At 44.3% G+C, this 26834-nt stretch overlaps 1 protein-coding gene across 1 annotated transcript in view; it reads left to right on the forward strand.

Moving 5' to 3' along the window:
- LOC132986966 (diacylglycerol kinase beta) overlaps nt 1–26834 on the forward strand; it is a 104683-nt gene that overhangs the window by 54291 nt on the left and 23558 nt on the right. The window contains exons 21-23 of the mRNA XM_061053705.1: nt 7730–7794; nt 18716–18806; nt 21824–22025. Coding sequence (XP_060909688.1) covers nt 7730–7794; nt 18716–18806; nt 21824–22025 — 358 coding nt within the window. The remainder of the gene's footprint in view (nt 1–7729; nt 7795–18715; nt 18807–21823; nt 22026–26834) is intronic.

Raw genomic sequence — 26834 nt, forward strand, 5'->3', positions numbered from 1 at the left:
CCGTTTTGGTGTGTGTGTCTCTTTAAATGCAATGAGCCCCCCCCCTTTGAGTTTTCCCGGTAGACATCACTCCTCTGTAGTGAGAATAAAAATGGTGGACCTGTGCAAAAGTTTTGTTCTAGGCTGGGGGTGGAGTCCATGGGTGGAGATACCAGGGGAGGGGAGGATATTTTTTTTTACCAGAATCCCACTGTGACATCACAAGGAGAGCACATTAGAAACAGAGCATTTTTCTCTGTGTTGTAAGACTTAAGCAGACCACAAACAAAGGACTGGATGGGTTTATTTTACATTTTGTGGGTCGGTAGACACTCAGGTAGTCTGTTCAGTTTAACCCCCTTTATACAGTATGACTATTTTTACTTTCAGTGTGTTGTTTAATTCTGATTGTGTCATCCTTAAGTGTATGTATCTGGATCAGGTTTATCCAGTCCAGTTTTCTTTGAAAACCAGGATAAAAGTGAGCTGGATTAGCTGGACCTGGATAGCATAAAAGCGGGTTCCCAAAACCGGATCACTCTGATCCAGATCAAGTGTTTTAGACGACCAGGCCCGGGCTGTCGGTGTGACACTGCCCGTTTGTTTGTTTTGAACAGGCTCTCTAATGCATCAGGGCCATAAAATAAAGCGACAGATCAGCAAGCCTGCGAGAGCCACGGTGACAGATGGCCGAGTATCTGTGAGCACACGACACCTGAGCAAACCGATCTGTGACTCACACACCGATGATGCAGTCATTACTAACCCTCAAATCTGCTTTACTAACCATACAGGGTTTGCGTTTCCGTCCATCCCATCACAGAGCTCGCTACTCGGGGTCTAGTTGCTAAGGAGACGGGAGGCTGGCAAGGCCGAATCTGAAAGCTTTTCCACAGTCATCTGTCCTTTATCTCGCTGACTTAATCGTGGATGACATGGTGTGGAGCATGTGGTTGGCTGTCAGAGCTGTAAATCTGAGGGAGCGTTATATAACTACTCTTTCAATATATTCCAGGATCTCAGCTACGATACATTTCTAACAATCCAAATCACTGTTTTAAGTGCAAATGTCTTAAATTCAGAAATAGCATTAAGCATACCTAAAAATATATTTACCATCTTTATGTAAGATGAGGGTTTAGTAGATTTACGGCTTTGTGTTGTTGGCAGGAGTGACTGTTGGTGGAAAGGTGCACAGAGCAGTGGGCTCACTGTGGGGGCTGCAGCGAGCAGAAACAGGAATGTGTGTGGAGCCTTTGCCTCCTGTTTCAGCTTCATGTGGCTCCATATAACAACGGTCTGTTGTCATGTTTTCAGCTCCGACAAGCGCAGCACAAATATTTCCTTCATTGTTTGTAAAGTGTTTGAATCTCAGACTATATATAGAGCCTGACCGATATATGTGAGTGTGATACAATCGGACTGTTCCGGGATATATCAGATTCATATAAATGTTTTCTGTAACTAGGGCAATAAAAAAAATTAAATTTTAATTGCATGTTTGAAATTCTCTTATTTCGCATTTAAAAATAAAACTTGTTAGGCTTTTATTTTGAAGTTTTGTACTGCTTTAGGCCCTGTGTCCACCTAGCGCTTTTTTTCTGAGCTCCAGCGTTTTTTCAATGAGTAGAGAGCGCTCGCAGCAGAAAGCGGCCTCCTGGATGAAAAGTGCAGCTCCCAGCGTCTTTAAAAAAAAAATAATCATGGCCGAGCATCGGTTGCTCAAGCGCTTTCACTTGACCTGCAGCCTGGAAAGAATCTCATGAGAGGAATCTGAGAGAAGGAAATCACAGCATGTCAGCAGCCATTAAAGATGCCACCTCGTGTTGCAGTGAGGAAGCTGATCCCTCTGCATCACGTCTCTGAGCTCCACTTTAATGTGGTGTAAACGTGTATGTATGTGCGTGCACTGAAACACACATGGATGTGTGTGTGTGTGTGTGTGTGTGTGTGTGTGTGTGTGTGTGTGTGTGTGTGTGTGTGTGTGTGTGTGTGTTCTGCAAAATGATTCCTGGTGTTAATGGCCGATTACAAATGTGGATCACAATCCCTTACTTCACCAGCAGGCTGGAGGTGAAAACTCTGATGGACACAGAAGACACTGAGCTGCTTCGTTGACCTGATTGTCAGAGGTCACATCAGGGCGCCTTCATGTTGTTTCCTGAAGATGTTTCTGCAGGACTCATCAATCCCAGCACAGATAGGATTACAGCAGTTTAAGAACAGATTTTTATGTTTCCTCATATCAGATGATCGTCCTTCAACTCGCTGAGTCCAATAAACGCACAGTCTGAGCCGTACTAGCATATGATGATGCGTGCGTTCAGAAAGATCCATGCAGTCATTCTTGGTGCTCACATTGACGGCTCACAGCAGGCCAAATAATACCTCAGGCCTCCAGGAAATGTCCAGGTGCATCAGACGTCCAATCCTTGCATGGTCATTTGGACGCTCAGTGTATTGAGAGTAACGTCACAATCTGTCAGGGATTTAAAAAAGTAAGAAGAGTGGTCTCAAGCTTCTGTTTCTCCCTGACACTCAGCGCTGCAGCTTTGAAACTTTTTGTAAATGTGAGACAAAATAAATCTAACTCAATCCTGGAAAAAGATTTGAACCGTAGAGTTCATCATAAACCAGGCGAGGCCACAGGAAGAGAGAGTGAGCACATAAAATGATCTGAGCGTGTATGTGTATGTGTATGTGTGTGTGTGTGTGTGTGCGTGTGTGTGTGTGTGTGTGTGTGTGTGTGTGTGTGTGTGTGAGAGGTAGGGATGGAGTAGCGCTGGCACACACTGAAGGTCAGAGGAAGTATCAGTGACAGGAAGTGAGCTGCTGCCAGGTTCAGGCCAGGTTACCACGGTAATGAATGGCCGTGCTGAGTGACACCTGGCCAGTCTTAAAAAGGGGGGGGGGGGGGGGGGTGCGCAACACATCGCACACATGGTCACACACGTTGACTCACAAACACACACATCTGGGCAGTCTCTATAGCCTCTGAAAAGTTGGCTTCACATCTTTGAGATATCAACAGAACATGAAACAAAACTCAAACTCAACTTGGTGGTCAGAAATCTTTTTAAAACTTTCACTAAATGTCTTCAAATGGAGCCGCGTCGATTTCAGAGCAAGAAAAAAACAAAATACATAACTGTCTCTTGTTAAAGAAAAAAAAAGAAACAGAGCTGTTCTTGTCGCAGGTGTGACATAGAATCGTGAGATTTATAAAACAGACTTCCTCATATTCTCTCTGCTGCTCTCGTGTCTCATGAAATAGACGTGCAGAGTGTTAATGTCAGAAGAAATGTCTCGCACTGCTGGAAAAATCCCGACTGTTTCCAGAAAACATATTCAATTAAAGGCAGGTTGGTCATTTTGTAAATGTAGCATGATTTTGACAGTAGCATTCCCTCAGTGCTCCGTCTGCACACCCCCTCCCCTCTGTGCTCCCTCAAAAGCCACGACCCCTCACTTACATGCACGAGCGCCGTTTCTCCAGAAGTGGACCTCAGCTCATCTCTTGCATTGTGTAGAAACTACGCGCTTTGAGTGTTGGCTAGAGCACGCAAGAGGTAGAGAGCGATCAGGGAGACAGGGAGGCGTGTGATTGGTTCATCAGATTGGTACCTCGTGGCAGACATTGGTGGAAGTTTTTACAGACTTACAACTGATACAGATGACAGATTTTCTTTGTTCCTTTTTCAGAGAACATGAGTTATTAATTTCTGTCAGGACCTAAAGACAATTTCAACCAACATCTTAAAAAGTGGATCTGGAGGAAATTACAAACACTGCCTTTAAGGTGTGACTTTTGTAAGTTCGGTCAGAGTCACATTTTAAGATGAGTTGATGTAGAGTATGGTAAGCGTGTTCTCTATCATGCACGCTAACCTTAGCTTCTTGGTATGACAGGAGAATATGATAGGAGAGACTTGATGCTGACTGTGACATTTGACTGACATTAAGCTAACCAAACCTCTCCCCAGCGGCCATGATTCACCCCACAGGGCAGAGCAGACAGTTTATTTGCTCTAGGTGACATTTTCCAGCCGGTTTTTTTGTTGTTTTCGTTTCTTTTCTGCTGCTAGTCCCACTATTTTCCACTCTACTTAAAAAAAACATCCATCCCACAGCACCTCTTTTTTGCCCTCACACCACGTGCAAAACCCTCAAACGGCAAGATCAAAACAACCTTCATCACGCAGGGAACTATAGGCTATGGCAAATGTCACAAATCATTACAGACAGATTTTATTTGAGGGCGACAGAATGCAGAAAAACTGACGTGGTCAGAGATGGCCTGCAGGATGGGACTGAGAGCAGATTGAGTGACATGAGCGCGGCCGTTCACACATGACAACTGATCCTCGGGCGCCGTCTTTGTGCCCATGTTTTCCTCTAGTACTTGTGCTTTTTGTTGCACGAAGTAACCTTGCCAAGAGAATCCGCTTTTTGATTTTGCTCTCTCTGTGCGGCAAAGTCAGTCTCATGTGCAGAAAAGCACTTCACCTGTGACGTCTCCTCACTGCCCCGGCGTCCAGTATCAGATTCCTCGTCCGGCCCGAAGCAGCAGCTCTATTTAAAGCTCGATATGTGCTGATGCTGTGAGATCTCAGCACATCGCCACGTGTGTCTGGGAGAGGAGGTGAGCTGCTGCAGCGTGCCAGTGGCACCCGTGGACGTTCTGTGAGGGTGACAAGCAAGCAAGGATGCGTTTAATTACATCAGCTGTGCACCTGTCTTGTCACAACCTTCCGTTCTGCAGAGCGTTGAAACACCTGCACGGGCAGGCGGGGTGTCAGGATGTCGCCACAGATGCTTCAGCCTGTCAGAGCTGCAGCATGAAAGACTTTGGTGTAAATGAACAGCTCTGTCACCGGCTCTGAGCACTAATTGAGGTCAAACTTTCAGACTAAAGTCATATTTGCATGGGAATAGTTTAATTTGAAGACCTCAGGATTTTGACATTACCTGCCATGTGCAGCCCAGTCACACTAACGCAAAGTCTGTGTTTGATTGGAATTCACGGACCTTATCTCATTAACTGTATAAAGATGGACAACATGTCTCCACCTCAGGGTTCACGGTCTCTTTATCGGTACCTAAAAAGGGAAATTGTTTGTGCAGACAAGAGATTTAGCATTTCAAATACACACTAAACTCTACATGCAGAGGGTGCTGAGGGTCTCAGGTCTCAGCTGGCTAAACACTGAAGCTTCAGTGTCCACCACATGGCAACCTGCGTGAGCATCGACTCTAGAGAGAAGGGGGGGGGACGACGACAGCTCTCTACAATGTTTAGAATTTAGACTGCAGTACCAATTTTAAACACTAGGTGTCAGAGTTACATGCACTGCTCCTTTAAAGATAAATGTCCTGCAAGTTAACAGGTTTATAGTTTTATCAATCCTGATATCTGTGCAGCGGTCTTCTTCATTTGTATCCTGTTGTAGAGTTGAACTCGTCCACCTATCTTTTCTTCCACAGGACCATCAATCTGTGAATTATACTCAGATGTTAGTTGTAGTTCTAACTTTGAGTTTTATAAGTTGTATTCTTTGGTGTCGTGTGTTTGTTTCATTACTGACTCCACAGTCAGAGTGACACTTTACATCCCCCATGCTCTCTCTCTCTCTCTCTCTCTCTCTCCCCCTCCCTCTCCCCCCCCCCCCCCCCCCTCTCTCTCTCTCCCTCTCTCTCTCTCTGGACCTGTGGGTCATCATATGTACACTAACTCCTCTGACATAAAGTCGATATAATCTCTCGACCCATGCATCTTGAACTTACATGTGTCAGATGGTATTTATCTGCATGAAATGGATCTCAGCCTCCGGCCTGAGAGGAGACAAAGCAGCTCTGTTCAAACTCAACCTGCTGCTCTCTTTAATTGATGACATCTGCACAAAGTGTCCAAATCTCTGCTGCATGGTTGTGTGTATTAACCCCACTGCAGCCCATACAAAGCATTACTTTGGATGTTTGTTTGCTGCTGTAGCCTTAATGTTCTTACAACAAAATTCACTTGAGACTACAATCAGTCCTAAAGGTGTGACAGTCATACTTCAGACACATTTATGTAGAAAGATGCATGAACAAACGTGTCTTTAAATCTTAAATGCTCATTTGCATAATCAGGCAATATATTCAAACCTTTTTTTTATCCATATGCAAAAATAAGAGTCCTGAAAAGAGTTTTGTGCATGTGTAAAAACAGCACAAGTAAGGTCATTCTGAGGCTCTTGTGACGGATCAGGATTACATTCACCTCTGACCCCTCAGGTCAGGGGTTAAACACATGGGAGGGGCTCAGAGGAGCGGGAGGGGCCGGGTCCAGTCTGACCTCTGCTGCGAGCGACTTGTGACCTTTTGTTAAACGCTGCATTGTGCAATGAGTCAAAACTCTAATTCTTTATTTTACACTGTGGTCCAACAACGGACTGAACTAGACCAGGAGTCACAGTGACATTAGAGCCCAGGCTCACCTCCTGTCACTGTTTTGCAGTAGACAGGTTTCTGACATGAGCTCAGAAAACAGACAATAAAACATGGATAAAAACTGCTGAGTTAGCATCTTTATAATGTTGCTACAACCAGCTGTTCATCTGAGGGAGGTGCCTGTATAAAAGATGTTTCTACTCACTAGTTCAATCAAGTGTTTTAATCCTGTGTCTGGAGTAAAAGATCAGGTGGCAGGTATAAAAATTAAATGTTGAAGGGTTGAAAATGATGATCAGTGTATTTGTGTACCTATAAAAGGTTTGTAGTTTGCTTTGGTATTTCAAACAGCCAAGCTCAAATCCTCTCATGTCTTTCTTTGTCAAACCGCTTTAATAGGATTGCATTGGACAGTCTTGATTGTCGCCAAGGGGCAATTTGGTGAGCAACAAAAGTCCAAACAGGAAATACATATCATGATATGTTAATGTGCTAATAGATATTAGACAGAGACACTCAGGTCCAATCAGTGAGATGTGTAGTGAGTGAAATGATAAAGTGACCTTACTATATGATCAGACATTAAGAAAACATGCTATGTTGAAGTGCTGGCTTCTCTGACAACAATGCAGCAGCCAGTATGTCCTCCTTCTAACTTTAGATTCTGGTCCTGAATGATCTGGATTTGTTTGGACCAGAGAAGGTAGGCGGTTTTAAGGTACCCCCACACGGCCGTTTTGGACCCCCCTCGGTTTGCCAGATATTAGAGCAGTTATCAGGTCAAACCAACAGGTGTTGCAGCGATGGAAGCGGGCAAGAGAACTGGTTCAGATAGAAGTGATTGTACCCGACCTAAAAAGCCTCTGCATGTTTCTAATAAGCTCCACGAGCAGAAACGTGCTCAAACTAGGATCAATATTGGAGATGCTTTTGAAAAAATGGAGAGAGGTTAGAACGCAGAAAGGTTTACAGACCGATGCAGAGCTGGCTAAACACTGAAGCTTCAGTGTCCACCACATGGCAACCTGCGTGAGCATCGACTCTAAAGAGGAGGGGGCGGGGGGAGACAGCTCTCTACAATGTTTAGAATTCAGTCTGCAGTACACATTTTAAACACTAGGGGTCAGAGTTACATATTGCTCCTTTAAGGCAGCCAAAACCTTGCAGCCACTCAGATGCATAATAATAATTTAAAATGTCCTTGAGTCATAAAATTGTATTTCTCTTTGTGTGTTTTCCTCAGCAGTCTGTGATTGTGTCATTTTTTTCATCGTCCTGAAGGTCTAAAGTCGTCTTTATCTTCTGCTCTTTCCTGCAGGACGCCTCCATCGCCCATCGCTTTCACCTGATGAGAGAAAAGCACCCTGAGAAGTTCAACAGCAGGTAAGAGGAAACAAAAGAAACTACCAGCACCTTCACAAACACACTGGTTGATGAAAGTGGCGTCTTACATGATGTCGTACCGCTAGCTTACCCCATTAGCTAACAAGCAACGGCCTAACCAGCTAGTGACCTCGCCCTTTAATCTGGAAACACAATATGACAGCGAGATGCAATCGTCAGCAATCAATAAGAGGACAAAACGGGCCTGCGCAGAGGGATCAATATATTGGCAGAGTGCTAAAAGTGACCTGAGCTGTGACGTACGGGAATGTGAACGCAGAAGTGTCACGAGGCAGGACTCCCAGCTCTGAGTAGTCTGGGGTCTTTTCATGCTCGTTGATGCAGGTACATTTTTAATTTGATTATAAATAGCTTAATGAGGAGTCAATTGTGTGGAAAGATGTTTAATGTTGCAGGTTGGAGGTTTGTGTCACTCTAGCAGCAGAGTGGTCGCGTATCTTCAAATGGCAGGCCGTGCAGACGAGTGCACCGCCGCCTAATGAGCGGTTATGTAACGGTGGAAGCTGCCTCAGTCTGAGCAGAGAGTGGGAGGAGTCAGCCACCCGGAGTCAGAGGAGAAATACCTCTGTGATGATGCTCATCAGAAGAAGAGAAAGCTGAACGCAGCAGCAGCGATTGACGTACAGAATCAAATGTGCACACAGGCGATCTTCACATGTTCTGCCTTTGTGTGTCTTGGAAAACAAAATTTGTGATCTAAGGTCATTTTTATAAACGAACATTTCAATATGGTTTTTTTCACACCACAAGATACATTGCACAAGTTGCCATGATAACTAAATCGATCCTCTTGGAGTGCCACTTCAGACCGACAAGAGATTTTCAATACTGGACTCATTCACCTCAGAAGACACTCTGCTGGGGACATGACACCGAAGCTTTTATTTCAAATATCATGCAGGCAGTCAATATGAGTCATTGTGATCGGTGAAAAGTGCATCCTGGGCTTTCTGGTGATGTAACACACATGGGGGGCGTGGCCTACAGATAGCGTCTGTCTCTTCAGAGAGAGTGGAATGATCACGACTAAAAAGACAGACTTTAAGGCCTTCATAACTTCTCTTTAAATCATGACCTTTTTATTTGTTCTCTTTTTGAATGACTCATTGCATGGGTAGAATATAATCTTTCTGGGTCTGACCCCGACTAAGGATTTACGGTACCAACCTGATTTGTCAGATTTTGCCCTCGTTGAATGTTTTGTTGTTTTGTCCGTATTGATCCGTGTTCTCATCACAGCAGCACAGAGAAACTCCTGTAGGAAAGAGGGAAAGGCAGCAGAGCATCCATTGTTTGTTTTTTTGGAACAGCTGAAATTGCACAGATGAGAGTGAACCATTTGCACGCGGGCCTTCAGTCACCACAAAACCAAAACGACTCAGGTACCAACATCCGCAGAGTCAGCAGCCAGTGACCCGGCAGTAACATTTGAAGAGGTAAGGGTAAGGGGTTAGGCGGTGTGAGAGACAGGTTGGGTAGTCAAATGTTTTGCATGGAGGTTTGCTCTGAGAAACTGGAGAAGGTTTTCACATTCACAAACAAACCAGTTGTTTGTTTTCACACACACACCTCGCCCTCGAGGCGGTTACAGAAGAGATCCCAGCAGCACCATAAACTCATCAGCACTGATTCCCCTCAGGGCGCCGCTGTCTGAGTGAATGCTGCTGCTGATGTTTGTTCTCACTTTGCATCTGAAAGAGTCGGCACAGAGAAGTGTGGCCACAGCAAAGGCTGCTGGGAATGAAAGCCGGGAGACTTCAAAGAGGCTGTTTCCCCCCACAGCTTCTGATACTTGTGGGTGGTGTTGGTTTGAGGTGGAGGGTGGGAGATGTTTATATGTTCAGAACAAGGTTAGCAATGTGCTTTATTTAACGGGGAGGATAGAAGATGTGTTTATATTTGAACTCAACAGCCAATCAAAACCATCCCTCTGTCTTTCAATCCTTCAACTGTTCCTTCAGAAGAACATCGAAACATTTCATTAGCAACCCTGAAGTCAGAAATCTGTCTTGGAAACTCAGAGCACATTCAGTAGTTGAGTTCAATCCAAAATGGCTGCTACATGTATCAACAGTAACGTTTAGGGTGCACACTAAAGTGTTTATTATCAACTTAGTCCCGTTTGTGTAATTAAATCAATCACATCGATAGTATCAGCAAGTTCTATGTAGCCTGGTATTACCTGTTGCAAACTCGCTAATGGAACCCACTTAACTCGGATGTTACGTCCCGGCTCCGAGAGATCTGAGTTCAGAGGTTAATGGAGCGCACCATTAATACAACCTTCATGAATTAAACTGCTGCTGGGTTACCTGAGGGCATGCTCGATCGCCTCCCTTTCCTCCATATTCTGAGTAAACTACAGACTTCGTTCACATGAGAAAAGTGATTATCGAGTGTGTACATTTTTGTTTTTTTTAAATCTTGTTGAAGTATCTCAGAGCGGCGTGGCGTGTTTCTTCACGTTTGCACGAAGACGGTTTAGACGAATGTAAACAAAAAGGTTCAGTAAGATGGTTCCTCTTTGAAAGTGAATAATGAATGCTTAAGTTCATATCCCTGAGTCCTTGTATCTGTTCATCACAGAAGAAAGAGAGGCTGATGAAAGATAAAAGAAAGACACCTCTGTTCCCTGAGGGGGGGGGGGGGGGGGGGGGGGGGGGGGGTCTCTTTGATCCGTTAAACAAAGGCCGGAGTGAAAAGATGTAAAGCGTTTATGTGGCGAATTCAGCACACGTAAAACTCGCCTTTAAAGGTTGCAACACGCTAACCTTAAACTCGTCTTTGATGCTTCCAACTCGTTCTGTTCTCGCTGGTCGCTCTGTGATCCACTCGTCATGGCTGGGATCCAACTGTAGCTCCACACAGAACATGAACTGTACTGACTTCCCCCCCACACAGTACAACAAATCAAACGGAGATCTTTAACAGGAAGTCAACACTCACTGTTTTTTTCTTCTTTTGTACTCCCACTGATTTTACATTGAGCTGATTGAGGACTGAAACTTTTTCACACATGACGGGCGGCTCCTGGCGTCTTCTCGAGTCGCTCTTTTCTAGACGCGTCCCTCATTTTCTCTGTCGGACCGGAGGGAGAAAGGGAGGGAGGGAGGAGACAATTCATGACGTCAAAAGGATGATGTGAAATTCAAGATGGCGGACAGAGCAACAGAGTCCATTTCCGTGATTAATTTTTTACCTTTATGTTGATAACTTTCACTTTGTGTTTACCTGTGAGATGAACATAACTGAAAACGTAAAACTCTATAAATACTGAAAAGAACGTCACACAATCAGAGGTCAAGACCATGACAAGTGCATTTGGATGGAGTCAACCGTTTTTAGAAAATCTCCAAACGACGTACCAGTGCTGCAAAAGACAACATGTGCAGCAGAGTTGTGTAGAGTGTCTCATGTGCGGAGGTTGTGGTCCCCCCCCCCACGTCTCTCTTTCCACCCCTGGTTTTCCGCCTGTCCTATTTCTACCAAGACCGTTGTAAATAAACAAGAAACCCGGCTTCTATGTGTCACTCGTAAATAATGAATCGAGAGGGAGGCAGAGACGAGACTGCTGAACTCTCCTGTGCTGCAGTTCCTGATGTTTGAAAGGAAAGATGCCCCCTCCCCGTCTGAGCTACAAGGATGTACAAGCACGCAAACAAACGGTCACAAAACACGAGTAAGGAGACGTTTTCTCATGTCGGTCAAAAGAAACCCAGCATGCGACACGCAGCTATATGAGCCATGCCATGACGCAAACAAGTAAACATGTGTGAGACATGCGAGGTTCCATTTAGGGAATATAACACGGGACAGATCGAAGTCTCTGAGAGATGTTCGTTCCCCACATTAACATCCGGACTGATTTATTTCCAGAGTTTGACAGAAACCAGTCAAAGACGATTCAGAGCTGCGAGGGTTTGGAGTGAAGGAGTTGTGATAGAGAAGAGAAATAACCGGTTACGTCTGGTTATGTTCTGTGACGTTTCTATCAAGAAGACTTAAAAGGACGTGAAACTTTGCTGAAGTCAGACTTCAACATGCAGGTTCAAGTATGTGGTGAACGGGCTGCAGGACGCCGGTTTCCCAACACGTACAGTGGAGCGAGTACGGCGCCTGAACAAGTACGATGCAGTAATCAGAAAGCAGGATACGAGTATTTATCATGTGGAGAGGGAGAGGAAGAACCAGGTTTTTCTGTTTGAATGTAAACTCCAGAACCTGAAGGTGATCAGAACCAGGATCAGACTCAGAACAGGGACACTCATGTCCATGTGAACACCTTAATAACACTTTGAAATACATTTAAAAACCGGTAATCACATAAAAACAGTGAAGAAGGAAATGTAAAAACACAGAGTGCACACATATCTCAAAAGCTGCATACATTATGTAAATGCACCTGAAAAAACGACTCTCAGAATCATTTATCAGATCAACGCTCCGGTTTATCGACTGATGATTTAAAGTAGTGATTAAGTTCAAAGTTATTTTAAATGTAGACCCCGTGAGCTCCCGTTATAAGCTGCTCAGTCCAGCCTGGAGAAGAGGTCACTGACTCGTATCACCTGATTGGATTAGCAGGGATCAGATATCAGCACCTTTGTGACCCCCTGTCCCAAAACACTGTCACAAGGCTGAGTCATCGAAAACCTGCAGGCGTTTTGTCGAGCGAGCTCAGGGTTTGGTTTGTTTTGATTTGGAAGTCACTCTTTGTCTATTCAGCCAAAGCAACACATTGTCTTTATATTCTGAGCTAAAGGAAACCTATAATTTCAAACAGCAAGCACGGGTACACAATGTGGAGCTGAGTGTTATGTTACAATTCACGCTTTTATCCAAAGCGACGTACAACAAAGAGTAAGTAGAACACTAATCCATTCATACACCGCTACCGAAGTAGCGGGAGCAATGCAGGGTTAAGTGTCTTGCCCAAGGACACTCATACTAGCTCATGTCTCGATCGACACCCAACCTCGGGGGGGTGAATGTTTTGATGACTCATGATGAGCTCACCCTGACCTGATTGACAGGCGGGTGCCGTGTAACGGTTTGTCAAGAGGCTTAAAACCCGCCTCAGCTCCAGCTCGCAGCCTGTCGTTATGTTGACTGAAAGTCAGGCTGAGACAGCATTTCCAGCATGGAGACCGCCGTCAATGGGACTCCAGCGCCCCCTGCAGGAACAGACAGGTGACGTCACTCAGGCTTCAAACATTCATATTTACAGTCTATGATACCTGTCTATACCTGTCTATAAACCTGACAGTCATTCTTAAATTCTACTTGTGAAACTTTGAGTTTTAGCTTGGGGCATGCCTTTGAACATGGATTCATCTACATCTTGAACTTGTTTCACTACTTTCAAAGATCATTTAATATTTGAAGAAATAAAAGTGCCAGGTGAAGCCTACAGATGAGTTTGAGCTCTGGCTATGATCCCGCTGTAAGTCATCCGTGCCTTTTTTTGGCTCTGGATGATGCCCAAAATAAATCCTCCCACTTCACAGCTCTGTATGTGTCCAGTCAGGGTCAGACTGGATGAAGAGCGTGTGGACAGGATATCCACATCCATGGAAGTCACTACGGTCACTCCCAAACATGCATCAGTCAGCATGTGCTGTTAGTCTTTCATATTGAAAAAAAAAACCCCACAACTAATATTTGAGCAGATATTTAATCCCTCCAGTGTGCTCTGGGTCTACCCCCGGGGTCTCCTCCCAGTTGGGCGTGCCCGGAAAACCTCCAAAGGGGGACGTCCAGGAGGATCTTAGTCAGATGCCTGAACCACCTCAACTGGCTCCTTTGGATGTGAAGGAGTAGCGGCTCTACTCCGAGCTCACCCCTGAATGTCTAAGCTCCTCCCCCTCTCTCTAAGGCTGAGCCCAGACACCCTCCAGAGGAAACTCATTTCAGCCGCTTGTATAAGCGATGTCATTCTTTCGGTCTCTACCCAAAGCTCATGACCTCAGGTGAGGGCTGGAACGAAGATGGACCGGTAAATCGAGAGCTTTGCCTTCAGGCTCAGTGAATGTGTATGAATGGATGAGTTACTTCTGATGGACTCTTTACACAGCAGCCTCTACCATCAGTGTGTGAATGTGTAGGTGTGACCTACGGGGTAGGAGTAGTCAGAAGACTAGAAAAGAAATGAACAAGCTCAAGTCCATTTACGATTCAAAGGCCATTTGCTCAAGGGCACCTCGGCAGTGCTCAGGAAGTGGACTGGCACCTCTCCAGCTGTAGTAGTAACGAGGATGTCTAAAACAAACAGGCAATGAGAATGAATCAGTTTCAAACTTGTCTTTTCTCTGTCTAAACAATTAGACCTCTTTCTAAAATAAACAGATCAAGTAAACCTTTACTGCTCAAGTGTTTAAAAAAGTGGAAACTGATGTCAGGCTGAAAGTCTGTGTGTCGAAGTGATTTCTCAAGACCTGCATGCCGTGGCAGGTTAGAACATCTTTATAGACAAAATAGTGAAACCAGCTGATGTTCTATTTTCTCAATACTTGTACTTGTTAGAAGCTGCAGAACATCCTTGGCGGGGGTTTGTTTCCGCCTCTCAGAGAGGGCGATGGAGGGTGGTGGGGGGGCGGGGGGGTTGCAACACGAGGAAGAGTGACGTCAAACCTCGCCCTCTGTGACTCCATGCTACAACGGGCACCTAGTGTTCTGATTCCTCAAGATGTACGAGAGGGAGAAGAGGTGGAGGGGGGGAGCGGAGGAGAGGTGTCGGGGTCAGGAGGTCACTGCTCATATTAGGGATTAAAGGAGATGCTTATCTGAAGGGAGGGGTCACAAAGGGGGGGGAAGGGGGGGTACAGAGTTAAAGGAGACCCCTGAGCTTTGATGATGATGAACATGTGTTTTTATATCAACATGGTTCCTCCTTCCTTCTTCAGATGTCATCATCATTCAGGTTCCACAGCATTGAAAAGGTAAGAGAGGGGGTAACAATGACCATTCATATTCTTCTCAACAGAAGGGAGGAGAACTGGATTTTAACCCGACAAACTTTCTACCCCAAAAGGTATCAGGGTGTTTTCACATTAGGCACGTTTGTTTCTTACCGTCCCCCTCCCCTCTCCCCCGCTGGTCTGCGTTACATTAGTAACATCGTTCCATGAGCACGATTGTGTTTGTACACAGTCTGATACAGCAGGGGGCAGTACGCACATAGCTGCTTTGCAAAAAAACGGCAAAAAGCAGAAAGAAGAAGAAGACGCAACCACTCGCGGGCTGAGTCCGTCCTGCTAACTGGCAGATAAACATTGATTTAAGAATTAGGATTTTGTGTATTCATCTCAAATGAGAAGTAGCTGCTGGGGCTGCACGGTGGTCCAGTGGTTAGCTCTGTCCCCTGACAGTGAGGAGGTTCCTGATTTGAATCCCCGTCTGACAGGAGCCTCTCTGTGTGGAATCTGTATGTTCTCCCCGTGCATGTGTGGGTTCTCTCCGGGTACTCCGGCTTCCTCCCACAGTCCAAAGACATGCTCGTTAGGTTAACTGCTGACTCTAAATTGTCCGTAGGTGTGAATGTGAATGTGTCTGGTTGTCCCTCTATATGTCAGAGCTTTGATTGACAGGTGAACAGTCTACGATGTAACCCGGCCTCTCGCTCAATTACAGCTGGGATCGAATCCATCTCCCACAACCCTGAACGGGAAAAGATAATGTATGTACTGTATGTATGGATGGATGGATAGAAGGGCTGCTAGTCAAAATCACAATAATGGCTTTGAATTCAAACAAGTCATGAACTCGATCTCTCACTGTAGTCCATGTTCATGAATAAATGTTAAACAGCTTGAAAATGTTCTTCTCTTTGTTTCAGAATAAGTCGTTGATTCTTTAAAGCACACCGTGAAAACACTAAACCCTCGTTACCGATCAAATCCCCAAAGTTGGGCACATGCTGAGTGACCTGATGATAAGATGTTTGTCTCCTAATAATCAGGAAGAAAGAAAAAAAAACCTTTTTAAAGATTATTGAAGATCCTTTTTGTTCTGGCGTTTTGACAGATTTGGAGCAGAAACCTGGGAATAAGAGAGGAAAGGCTTACGGACGTGTTGCGTCTCCCTGTTGCACTCTGAGTCTGTGAGAGAGACAGAAAACAGGAGTTAATTGCATTTTTTTTACAGTCCGTCTCAAGTGGAAGCAGCTTAATGAGGTTAGGCAGCTCGCCTCGTTGAGAATCGCAACTGTTCCTAATTGTGATCTCAAATATGCTCATAATCCTCTGATTTGACAGCGGCGCAGGTTTCTGGGGAGGCATTAAGGTGAGCGAGGGAGAACGAGGGACACAGAGACAATTAGCAGCGAGGAAAACATGTGAGCGAGTACAGCGGATTAAGACATTTCACCAACAAGTCAAATAAACACTTTTTAATGCTCCACAGCTTTAGATGAGCCCGTTGTATCGTCCAAGACCACTTTATCTAACGAGCACATTTCAAACATCCGAGGTGCTTCAAAGAGTCAGGAGGTCAAACATGGAACAATGAAGAGACGGGTCTTCAATGACTGAAAACACTCAGAGGGGGGCAGGTCTTATCTGGAGAGGTTTTTGGGGGGTTTTGAGAAGCCACGATCGTTCCTGGTAGTGTTGTAGTCAAGACCAGAGTAACTGAGACCAGAGTGCTCTGAGACTGAGACAAGACCAAGACCAAGACCAAGGCAGGACCAGACCGAGACAAGACCAAGACCAAGACCAAGACCAAGACAGGATGAGACCAAGACAAGACCAAGACCAAGACCAAGGCAGGACCAGACCGAGACAAGACCGAGACAAGACCAAAACCAAGACCAAGGCAGGACGAGACCAAGACGAGACCAAGACCAAGACCAAGGCAGGACGAGACCGAGACAAGACCAAGACCAAGACCAAGACCAAGGCAGGAAATAACCGAGACAAGACCAAGACCAAGACCAAGGCAGGACGAGACCGAGACAAGACCAAGACCAAGACCAAGACCAAGACCAAGACCAAGACCAAGACCAAGACCAAGACCAAGGCAGGACGAGACCGAGACAAGACCAAGACCAAGACCAAGGCAGGTCAAGACAGAGACAAGACCAAGGCAGGGTGAGACCGAGACAACACCAAGACCAAGGCAGGACGAGACCGAGACAACACCAAGACCAAGGCAGGACAGGACCCAGACCAAGACCATAAATATCACAATAGCTGGCTGATAAAGAACAGGTCCTGTCACCGTGTGGATGCTTCTGTAGTTTGTGTTTGATCTTGGTCTCGTTGCTACGTTTGCACACGACCTTGGCACGTATGCTGTCGTGATCCCGAGCTGTTGTGTCAATATCAGTGTTGTCAGTGACAGCAGCATGCCCTCGTGCCAACAGACACTGTTATATCATGAAATACTTAAATCACATGTAGCATAATGCAGAGGTGAGGCTTCAGTCATCAGGAAGTCTTTAAAAATTCACCTGTTCCCTCTTAGAGATTAAAGTGTGTTTTATAGTCGCCAAAGGAGACAAATTCACTAAATACGTTTGAGTGTTTGCAGGACATGACTCAAGGACATTTTAAATTATTATTATGCATCTGAGTGGCTGCAAGGTTTTGGCTGCCTTAAAGGAGCAATATGTAACTCTGACCCCTAGTGTTTAGAATGGGTACTGCACTGAAGCTTCAGTGTTTAGCCAGCTCTGCATTGGTCTGTAAACCTTTCTGAAATCTTCTTCAAATTCAGAGCATTCAGGACCAGAATCTAAAGTTAGAAGGAGGACATACTGGCTGCTGCATTGTTGTCAGAGAAGCCAGCACTTCAACATAGCATGTTTCCTTAATGTTTGATCATAGGGTAAGATGTACAGATTGCTCCTTCAATTATTGGGGCATCATGCAAGCCCAACATTTAAGGGGGCTAAGTTCGAGTGGGGTCAAGGGTGTCCCATGGGAAGAATGATGCCATTTTCTGCATTATTAAATAATATCGGCTGATCCGTCTAAAAGTCTGAGGAAGACCTCAGTTAAGTCATGCAGAATTCCTTAAATCCTAATTGCTCATTTTTTGTTTCTTTCATTCATCAAATCACGTCCATAATGTCAAATAGAAAAGCCTCACTCAAATCTCATTATTAGGCTTTGATATTTGACCTGCCTCCCAGAGATCAGACACTTTACCTGCCTGATGACATCACCATCACATCTGGTGCGAGTAAAGTTCTGCTAGTTTATATTTGTGTTCTTCTGCATCTGATTCGAGTGTATAATTCCTTACAGACATACAGTTGTGCACAGCTTGACCAAACACAGATTTCACTTTGACATTAAACTCTGTTATTCAGTCCCAAATCTGCAACAAACGACATGAGGAGAAAAACAAAAGCAGCATCCGGTCATGAGGTCACCTCTGACTAATGGTCTTCAGGGCAGAAATGAACTGCGGCTCAGTCCGTCCTGTGGGTCGTTTTTAACGCTGTGAATCACAATAATATTTACCCTGATCCTATAGTCTCCACCAGCCATGTTTCCCCCGTGTGTCCCCTCCAGAGGCAATGTTGACATTTCAACTCTTCTCATGGGGTGCCGAGGTGACTGTGTGCTTTGTCTCATTGAAAGAGTAAAAAAAAAAAAAACAGAGTGCCTGTGTGACAGATGGTTTGGATGTCTAGTGCCGGTGTCTCCACTTAAAAAGCCTTCAGGCAGCATCGGAGGAGCTCTGACCTCTCTGGTCACACGGCCGCTAGCTGTCCTGAGCTGTCAGGTTTCAAAATGTGAGATGACTCAAGGCAGCGGACAGCTTCAATATGTGTCCAGTGCACTCGAAACACATCCCGCTTCCAGCTGTTACCACGTGCGAGCTGAGTTAGGACTCTGAATGTTTTGTAAAGTGTGATTTTAAAAACATGTGTGTCCTCTGTTTCTCCTCTCAGGATGAAGAACAAGCTGTGGTACTTTGAGTTCGGCACCACTGAGACCATCTCGGCCACCTGCAAGAAGCTCAATGAATGCATAGAGGTGGAGGTGAGTCGCATGATTATCAGAGCTGTGCAGAGGTTCATGCACTGCCAACGCCCACTACTTGCGTTTCAGAGCACTTCTCACCAGCCCCCGTTGTTGCTAGGTTATGAAAGTTGACCTCTGCTGTTGGGTGTCTTTAGATGTTTACTTTAATTCAAAGAAATCTCACCAAGAAAACATGAAGACGATGTAAAGGAGTCGAACGTGGGAACTGTTCCCTCCAAAAGACGGGTCGGACTAGCGTCTCCTCCGCCGTTGTTGTCGACAAATCTGAAATCAGAAGTCCCGCCCCTTCTTGATTTTGATCCGTCTGTAAGGGAGAAGCGACAGTGAATAGCGGTGCGCTGTTCTAAAAGTTGAACTGTTTTAACACGCCGTCTGTGGCCACATACCCTTACTGTACTTTAGAAGAGTTTTAAGATTTCTGAATTTACTTATTTGACCGGCTTATTTATACTTTTACCCCAAATTTCCTTCCATCTGTAATTATCTACACAGGACGCCAGAGCCAATCACAGGTTCCTCAGGGAACACTTGACTAAAGTCCAGAAGGACCGAAACCTCGTGGCTTGTTCTAGTAGATGGTGATGCCGTAAAGGGTAGTGTGCAGGACTGTCTCTTTCCAAGACTTCTACGTCCTACGTACCTACAGCATGAAATGTTTATTATTTCAGGAAATTTACAACAAAGCAGTTCTCCCATGTTAACGAGACGGGTTATATTTAGCACATCATCAAATGAACGCTCCATAAAGTCACTGATTGCCTCGTTCTGTCATGCAGCGCTGCATAATCGGTCACCTGGGTGTTTAAAGCACAGCGAGACTTCAGGAAAACAGAGAAGAAAACACAGAAGAAAACATGTTACAGAGAGTTTTTAGATCAAATGCAGTAAGCTGCTCCATCTGAAAGGCTTCATATCAAACATATTATTTAAATACATCCAGTTTGAGCGTTTGTTGTTTATACTTCTAGCTGGACGAAAATATTCAGGAGGTCATAAGATTCTTGGAAATGTGAGAATATGTCTTTTATTAACGTACATTTTTTGGCTTATATTTTATTTTATAAAGCGTGACTACTTTGTAAAAGGGTTAAAAACTATCCCTTTAACATATTAAACAACAGGTCTGTCTGTTTCTATCCTGTTTGTAGAATTCAGACACAAACACATTTTTTCCTCCTAAAGACGTGAATCTCTTCATTAAAGCCTGAAGAATATTTGATTGTTTAGATTCTGGTCCTGAATGCTCTGGATTTGGGAGAGTGGGCACATGGGGAGGGGGGTCTTAAAGAGACAGTAGCTGAACTGAAGCGTTTCAGGCAGAGGCTGAAATGAGAGATTTCACTGACTCCAGTGTCAGATCAATAAGGAGGTTTTTTGAGCTGCAGATCTCACAACTCTGCTCATCAGATGTCCCAGACTGACATCATTAATGGTGAGAGTGAGATAACAGATCTCCTTTAAAATAAGGCAAGCTAACTGGATATGTGAATTCCTCTTGATATAAATCTTTGTAGTTTTTATGCACTCATTGACAGGCGCTTACTGATGTTGGGCAGCAGCCATTCTAACACTTTAATAATTACAACAGTGTTAAAATGTAACCCTGGGTCGGACCTACTGGTGTGACCGAAGAGCTCGCTAATCATTTCCCAAAGGTGTTCGACTCTCCTCTTTGTCAGCATCAGCTTGGTTGGTTTTAATAGTACACTAGAAGTGTTCAAACTCTGATAGAGGCGTGCGATGACCTCGCAGACAGTGCTGAATCACTTCAGTTAAATATGCTGCGAACAAGGAGGACACAACACATTAACAACAGTTAATGATCATAATATCAGGTATGATTACATCCACTTATTGTAGTGGATTATGACACACACACACTCTCACACACACACACACACACACACACACACACACACACACACACACACACACACACACACACACACACAGAGTACGTGATGGGTCCTCTGTTGTTCGCCTGCATGTTGTGGGCGTGCGCTGAAGTCCAGCATTTTTTTGTTCCTGCTTTGAGTCAGCACAAATCAGCCGTGAGTGCTGAGTCACAGAAATATGGTGTTGATTTTCTGCTGGATGACTTCAAATGAGGCTAGACACGGTATAATTCAGAGACAGGCCAAGACGTGGTGACTTTATGTCTTTTGGTATCACTCAGTTTGCATCGACATTGTCTTGTTATTTTAACGCTGTCTTTTTTTTTTGCTTCACACCCCTGCACACCTGGCTCCTGTCCAGGTGATCCATCAGGCCAAAGTACATCTTGCAGTCTTTAATAAGTCATTGATGGAAAAAAAAGGGTACAAGCACAGACAGCTGTTTCACTCTGTTACAGCAATTTGTGCACTGCAGTCGTCTGTGGTATCCATTAACTTAGATGTTACCTTAAAACATTCTTCCAATTTGTATATTTGAATGCCCTCAGTTAGCAGAAAATCTTCGCACTGCAGTTTCCCTCTTTGTGTAAATCTGCAGCTATAGTGCAATTATGCAACTGGGCCGTAATGAAGCTCCGCCGTCATTGCACCTTGAGACATTGAAATTGATTCTGCAATGCTGAATATTGGTGTCCCAGCCTGTGAATTCACATTGTGTTAAAGTGTTGCAGAAGCGTGAGAGAGCACGGCACAGCGGCAGCTTCACATGCACACACAGTCAGATATGCACACACACACAGCGCTGTTCTCCGCCTGCAGGCATTACAGGGGCGAGATGAGATCTTTGGAGCCAGGGGTGGAGAAGCCCTGTGCCATGCTTCTGCAAAGCATAAATGCGATGTGAACTCACAGACTGGGACAGCAATATTACGCCGTCGCTGAAACAATATGAATGTAGAAAGAGGTGATGGCGGCTGAGTTACAGCACTATTGAAACAAGCAGTCTGAGAAGGGGCTTATATGAGGCAGTGATGAGCAGAGGATTCATGTTAAAGAAATCTCTTTGTGTTGTGAGTTTATTTGCCTTAATCTTTTTGTCGTCTCCCTCTCTCCCTTCAGTGCGACGGCATCATCTTAGACCTCAGTAACACCTCCTTAGAAGGCATCGCAGTCCTAAACATTCCCAGCATGCACGGCGGCTCCAACCTGTGGGGCGAGTCGAAGAAGAGGAGGAACTACAACCGCATGAGCAAGAAGGTTCCTTACACGATGCCCTCGAGCACCGTCACCGACGCTAAGGAGCTCAAGTTTTGCATGCAAGGTGAGTCAAAGAAGCTGAGTTAGGGCGAAGCTGTTGAAGGAAGGAATAACATTCCCATTCCGGTTTTCTGTCGCCTATTCATTGAACAGTCAGCTCTGCAGCATTCATCAGAAAACTATGTTTGGGCTGCCCCAGATCAGTCTGAAACCGACTCCGCTAAGGTCATGAGTAATGATAATGACCCTTTCAAAACTGTTGAGACATGGAGCTTGCACATGAAAAGCTTAATCGATGTTTTTCAACCTTTCTGCTTTGTTACCCTGAAACGAGGTCTACGTGTGACCTCTCGTCCCAGGTTAAGAACGTAGTCTGAACATGATTAATGAGCGGCTCAACCTCAGCAGAGCTTTAGGTCGACTAAGTTCGACTAAGTTATGTAAAGGTGTACCAGAGCCTAAAATACTCTGAAGTTGTTCTGCATAAATAAATGTCTCTGGAATATGATGACTGCGGACATAGTCTAAACTATTGCGTGGAGGTATAGTTTATAGTTTTTTTATAGTACGGCTCTGTTTTTATATTATGAACAATATGTGTTATACATAGTTAGGCGCTTTCAAAGTAAAACATTTCTTTAGAAGGAGTAGGGTCCGATCTCGGTCTTTAAAATGCAAACTAAATGATGTTCGACCGTCCATCGCTCTCTGTATCTTTCTGATGTGGACATAAATATATATTTATGGATCTTATTGTGAGATCGGAGATGTGTTTCTTTGAACGCCCTCTCGTCAGTGTCTCAGCGAGGTGCATGATGTCGGTGTATCTGTGACTTTCAAGCTTCATATCCAGACAAGGACTTCTCTTACGTCAACATTTCTTTCTCTTCCTGTTCTTGAATTCTTTCACCTCGTTATAATAAAAAAAAAAATCCGACCTGCATGAGTCTCAAAAATGTTTCAAACAGGAGTCAGAAAAACAACGAGCTGTAAAGGCCCCCTTACATCAATTTCAATCAGATTATATCAGTGAAACTATTTGTCTGATGCAAAAACTGCACACACATGATTGAGAAGGACTGAATCTATCAAAGGGAAAGTTGTGTCCTCTATCGAGATGACGACTTGGTTCTATTTAACGCACTTAAACGGTTTGCTTTGTTTTCTATACGTCTGGCTCTGCAACTGGGCGAGTTACATCCAGCCGAGTTTTATGTCCACAAACATTTAAAGAATAACCCACTCTGTGCTTTCACCACTCGATTCATCCCACTCCTGTCTCTCTCTCTCTTCACTTTGTCTCCGCATCTCTGCTGACTGAACTAAACCTTGTTTCCATGGAGATCTCAGGGCTGTGCCGAGGTAAAGGCAGGAGGAGAGGAAGAAGCTGTCGAGAAGAAAGTGCAGAGAAAGAAGAAACAGGGATGACTCATGTCAGTCAATTGGAATTTGAGTCTTGGTTGATTCAGTCTTTTCATAATGATGTTAAATGGATGACTCGGTTAAAGATGGATGGAGGCTTTATTGATCCCGAGGGAAATTCAGGCATTAATGTTTCCCTTGCAAACTGAAAAATAAGCCTGTACACAAATTAAAACACAAATTAAGATTTAAGTTTTCAACAGGAAATCAAATGAAACCTGTGTTATGAAACTGCACAGCTGAAGAACTCAAACTCTTGAAAATGTCCCAACACTGTCAGGGAGGGATGAATGTATGAAACATGGACCTGACGTCACCCGTTGGTTTTTGAAGAGCGTTATGAAGCCCAGCGATGGCGGTAGCCATGTTGGAAAAGCTGAGTCCAACTAACCTCCAGCTAATCGAGAGGTAGGCGAAGAGGCGGCGTTGAGGTAGAATAAATGTATATCTTGTTTGCTGAGACACAAACATCTAACTCATTATCAATCCATCTTTAATCGTATAGCGCCAATTCATAACAAACACTATCCTGAGACACAGGCAGGTAGAAGAACTTACTCAAATACGGATAGGGAGAAGGGATAAGATGCAGGAAGAAGGATATGGACAAACAAAGTGTCGTCAGCTGTTTCCCGCTGCGTTCTCAGTCAAAAAAAGTTCAACTTTTAGTTTAGCACGACCCCACTTGTCAATGTCACTTCTCCCCCACCGGCCAAGCGAAATCAGGAAGGGGCAGGATTAATGTAAAGTGAAGCCTAGCTTCCTGGCTAACAGCTACAACACGCCCACCTGTCAATCAAATCAGCCACACACTTTAATGTAATCAAAACAGATGAATCTACTCTTTGCTGTTTTAATATGGGACTTAATGGGGGTTCCTCAGTTTTGAGCCAGCCTCCAGTGGACACTCAAGGAACTGCAGTTGTTTTTACTCTTTAACACTGGTCTCATTTTTCAACATTGGAGGTTGTGACTTAGTGCAAACGCAAATGACTGAATCGGCTCACTTTGACCTTAAACACATTGAAAGCGATTCTCAACAAATTGAGAATAGTGCCTTTCAGATAATTTCCTGTGTATAAAGACAGACAATATGTCTCCACCCCCTCCTGTTATACAAATGTGAAGCCAAAATACTCCTCAGGACTTGCGCTGACGCATGTTATATGTGATAACAAGTCATTTAATGGTCTTAATACACTGAAAGCTGGCGCTCACTCAAACGACCTGTAGCAATTCAACATGAGAGCGTAAAGAGATGTTCAAACTCTCTTCCTCATGTTGACCCCCTAGTAAAACAGAATAATGTGTTTGTTTACGGCTTCTCTTTAAAAACTAAATGGCAGAGCTGTTCATTGTGCTGTCGACGTTCTCCCAGCTCCGAGGGTTACTTTAAAGAGACGCTGGACTGGAAAAAGAAACATTTCACCAAAGACAAAACCACGTCGTTGTCTCCCAGTGAAGAAGCAGAACGAGGGAGAATCTGATAAATCAAAGCCGAATATGTAAATGTTAAACTCGAGGCTTCACACGCTCGCAGGCTCCAGACTTGTTTAAGAACAGAGACTGTCTGTCTCCTCGTATGTGTACGCCTGAATGCACCGTTACTCTTCTGAAGTCTCCTCCGTCTCCTCGCAGGAATCACAGTCCTGCTGCAAATGTCTCGCCATCTGCATCCCTTGAAACATTTTTCTCAGTTTCTTTCTCTCTCCATTTAAACTGCTGCATAAATTAGCAACCAAGTGCTGAAATCTTGTCTTTTGGAATCCCAGTTTGAGGTTGTTCTTCCATTTGTTCTGTATGAGCTGTGCAAAGTCAATCAATCTATATAACTTAGTTAAAGCAGAGAAGCTGTGGTAGATGTCTAGTGCTTGTTGGTTTCAGTGTTATTAATGAGCTGACTTGATGCGTGAGGTTCAGTTTACAGGTTCCAAAGAGAATTTCTTAACATGTTAAAACAGTTACTTAACGCTTTCTTCAAGCCTTGAATTGTACGACCAGTTCATCAATGCAAATTATTCTGAAACCTCTCAGTTATGTTCTGATTTTCAAGGGGTTGTGATTAACAGCTTCAGAACAAAATGCTTCTGTTCTCGACAACCAATCAGAGCAATGAAAGTTGGGGCGAGCTGTTCGTTGCCTGGTAGTTGAGTTATCAAAACTTTTAGGAAGAATGTGCAACTTTTTTTTTTTTAAGATTTATTTTTGGGCTTTTTGTGCCTCCATACTAAACACTGCGCCACCAGCGCCCCAGAATGTGCAACTTTTTAATCCAGTAGGTGTCGCCCTTGAGCTCCAGCATGAGATAAAAACAAACTGCTGTTTTGCCACGCCTCCTTCATACTGAAGCCTCCGCTCTCCTCCAGAGACACACCTCCAACCCCTCTCCACTCGCTATTAAGCACCATTTAGCACAAGCCGCGGACAAACTTGTCCTTGGCTCGAGCTGCAATCACCTGTGTCCTGCATTGTTGTGTTAGCATGCTAATGTTAGCGTTCTTTAGTTAGCTTGTAGCTTCACATTGCATGTAAACTGACACAGAATGAGCGTGATCTAAAAACTCTTACATGACATCCAAATAATCAGTGAGTATGTTCTTCTTCTCTCTAGTCCTTGACTAAAACAGCTTTTATACACAAGGGGAGGAGCCGGCCGTCCCGTCCATGTAAACACAGTGCTGACAACAACACAGCCAGCGGGACTTGAGCTTCTCACTCATTGTAGACAGTCATGACTCAGAGAGACATTTACACAGGATAGACTGGATTTATGAAATATTTATGTGGAACATGTCACACATTCTTCCTTTAAGGAAATACAATGCTAAACTGCAAAAAAAGTCAATTTAAGAGACTTTCTATAAAGCACAGTTCAGTCAATCAAATCCCCATCAACATGTTGTTACCCCATTACTGGATGTGCTGCCAACTTCTTCTTCGGCCGGCTCGTAACTCTTGACCTCAATCCGATTGGTAATCTACAAAGTCGTCTCTTAAAGAAGTGAATACCGACACACTGTCCTCACGTGAAGAGATCATCCCAATCTCATTACACAGACCAACCCCCCCCCCCCCCCCCCCCCGTATGGAGTGACACCATCAAACTGATCGGTGCTTCGATTAGTAAGTATTATTTACCAGTTTCAATGTTTGTGTTGTGATGTTCATATAATGAGTCTCTCTATGATCACTGAGTGGATCAGTTTAGATAACCGCTTAACCAGTTAAAGGATCTATCCAGGTAAATGCAAACCATTAAATACTTAAGGCTTTAAGGTCTGTGGATGTTAGACATAACAAGTGTTTGTCTCGTTGGGCTGTCAGAACTTTAATTTCTGATTTGTTCACATTTAGTGTCTTTATTTTATTTAGAAAGCATCTCACTGCGACCTCGATCATAAGTGAAGAAACAACAAATGTAATCAAACTAAAGAAGGCGAATCTAGTCCCA

Source organism: Labrus mixtus, chromosome 13, assembly GCF_963584025.1.
Source record: "Labrus mixtus chromosome 13, fLabMix1.1, whole genome shotgun sequence".
Lineage (NCBI taxonomy): Eukaryota > Metazoa > Chordata > Actinopteri > Labriformes > Labridae > Labrus > Labrus mixtus.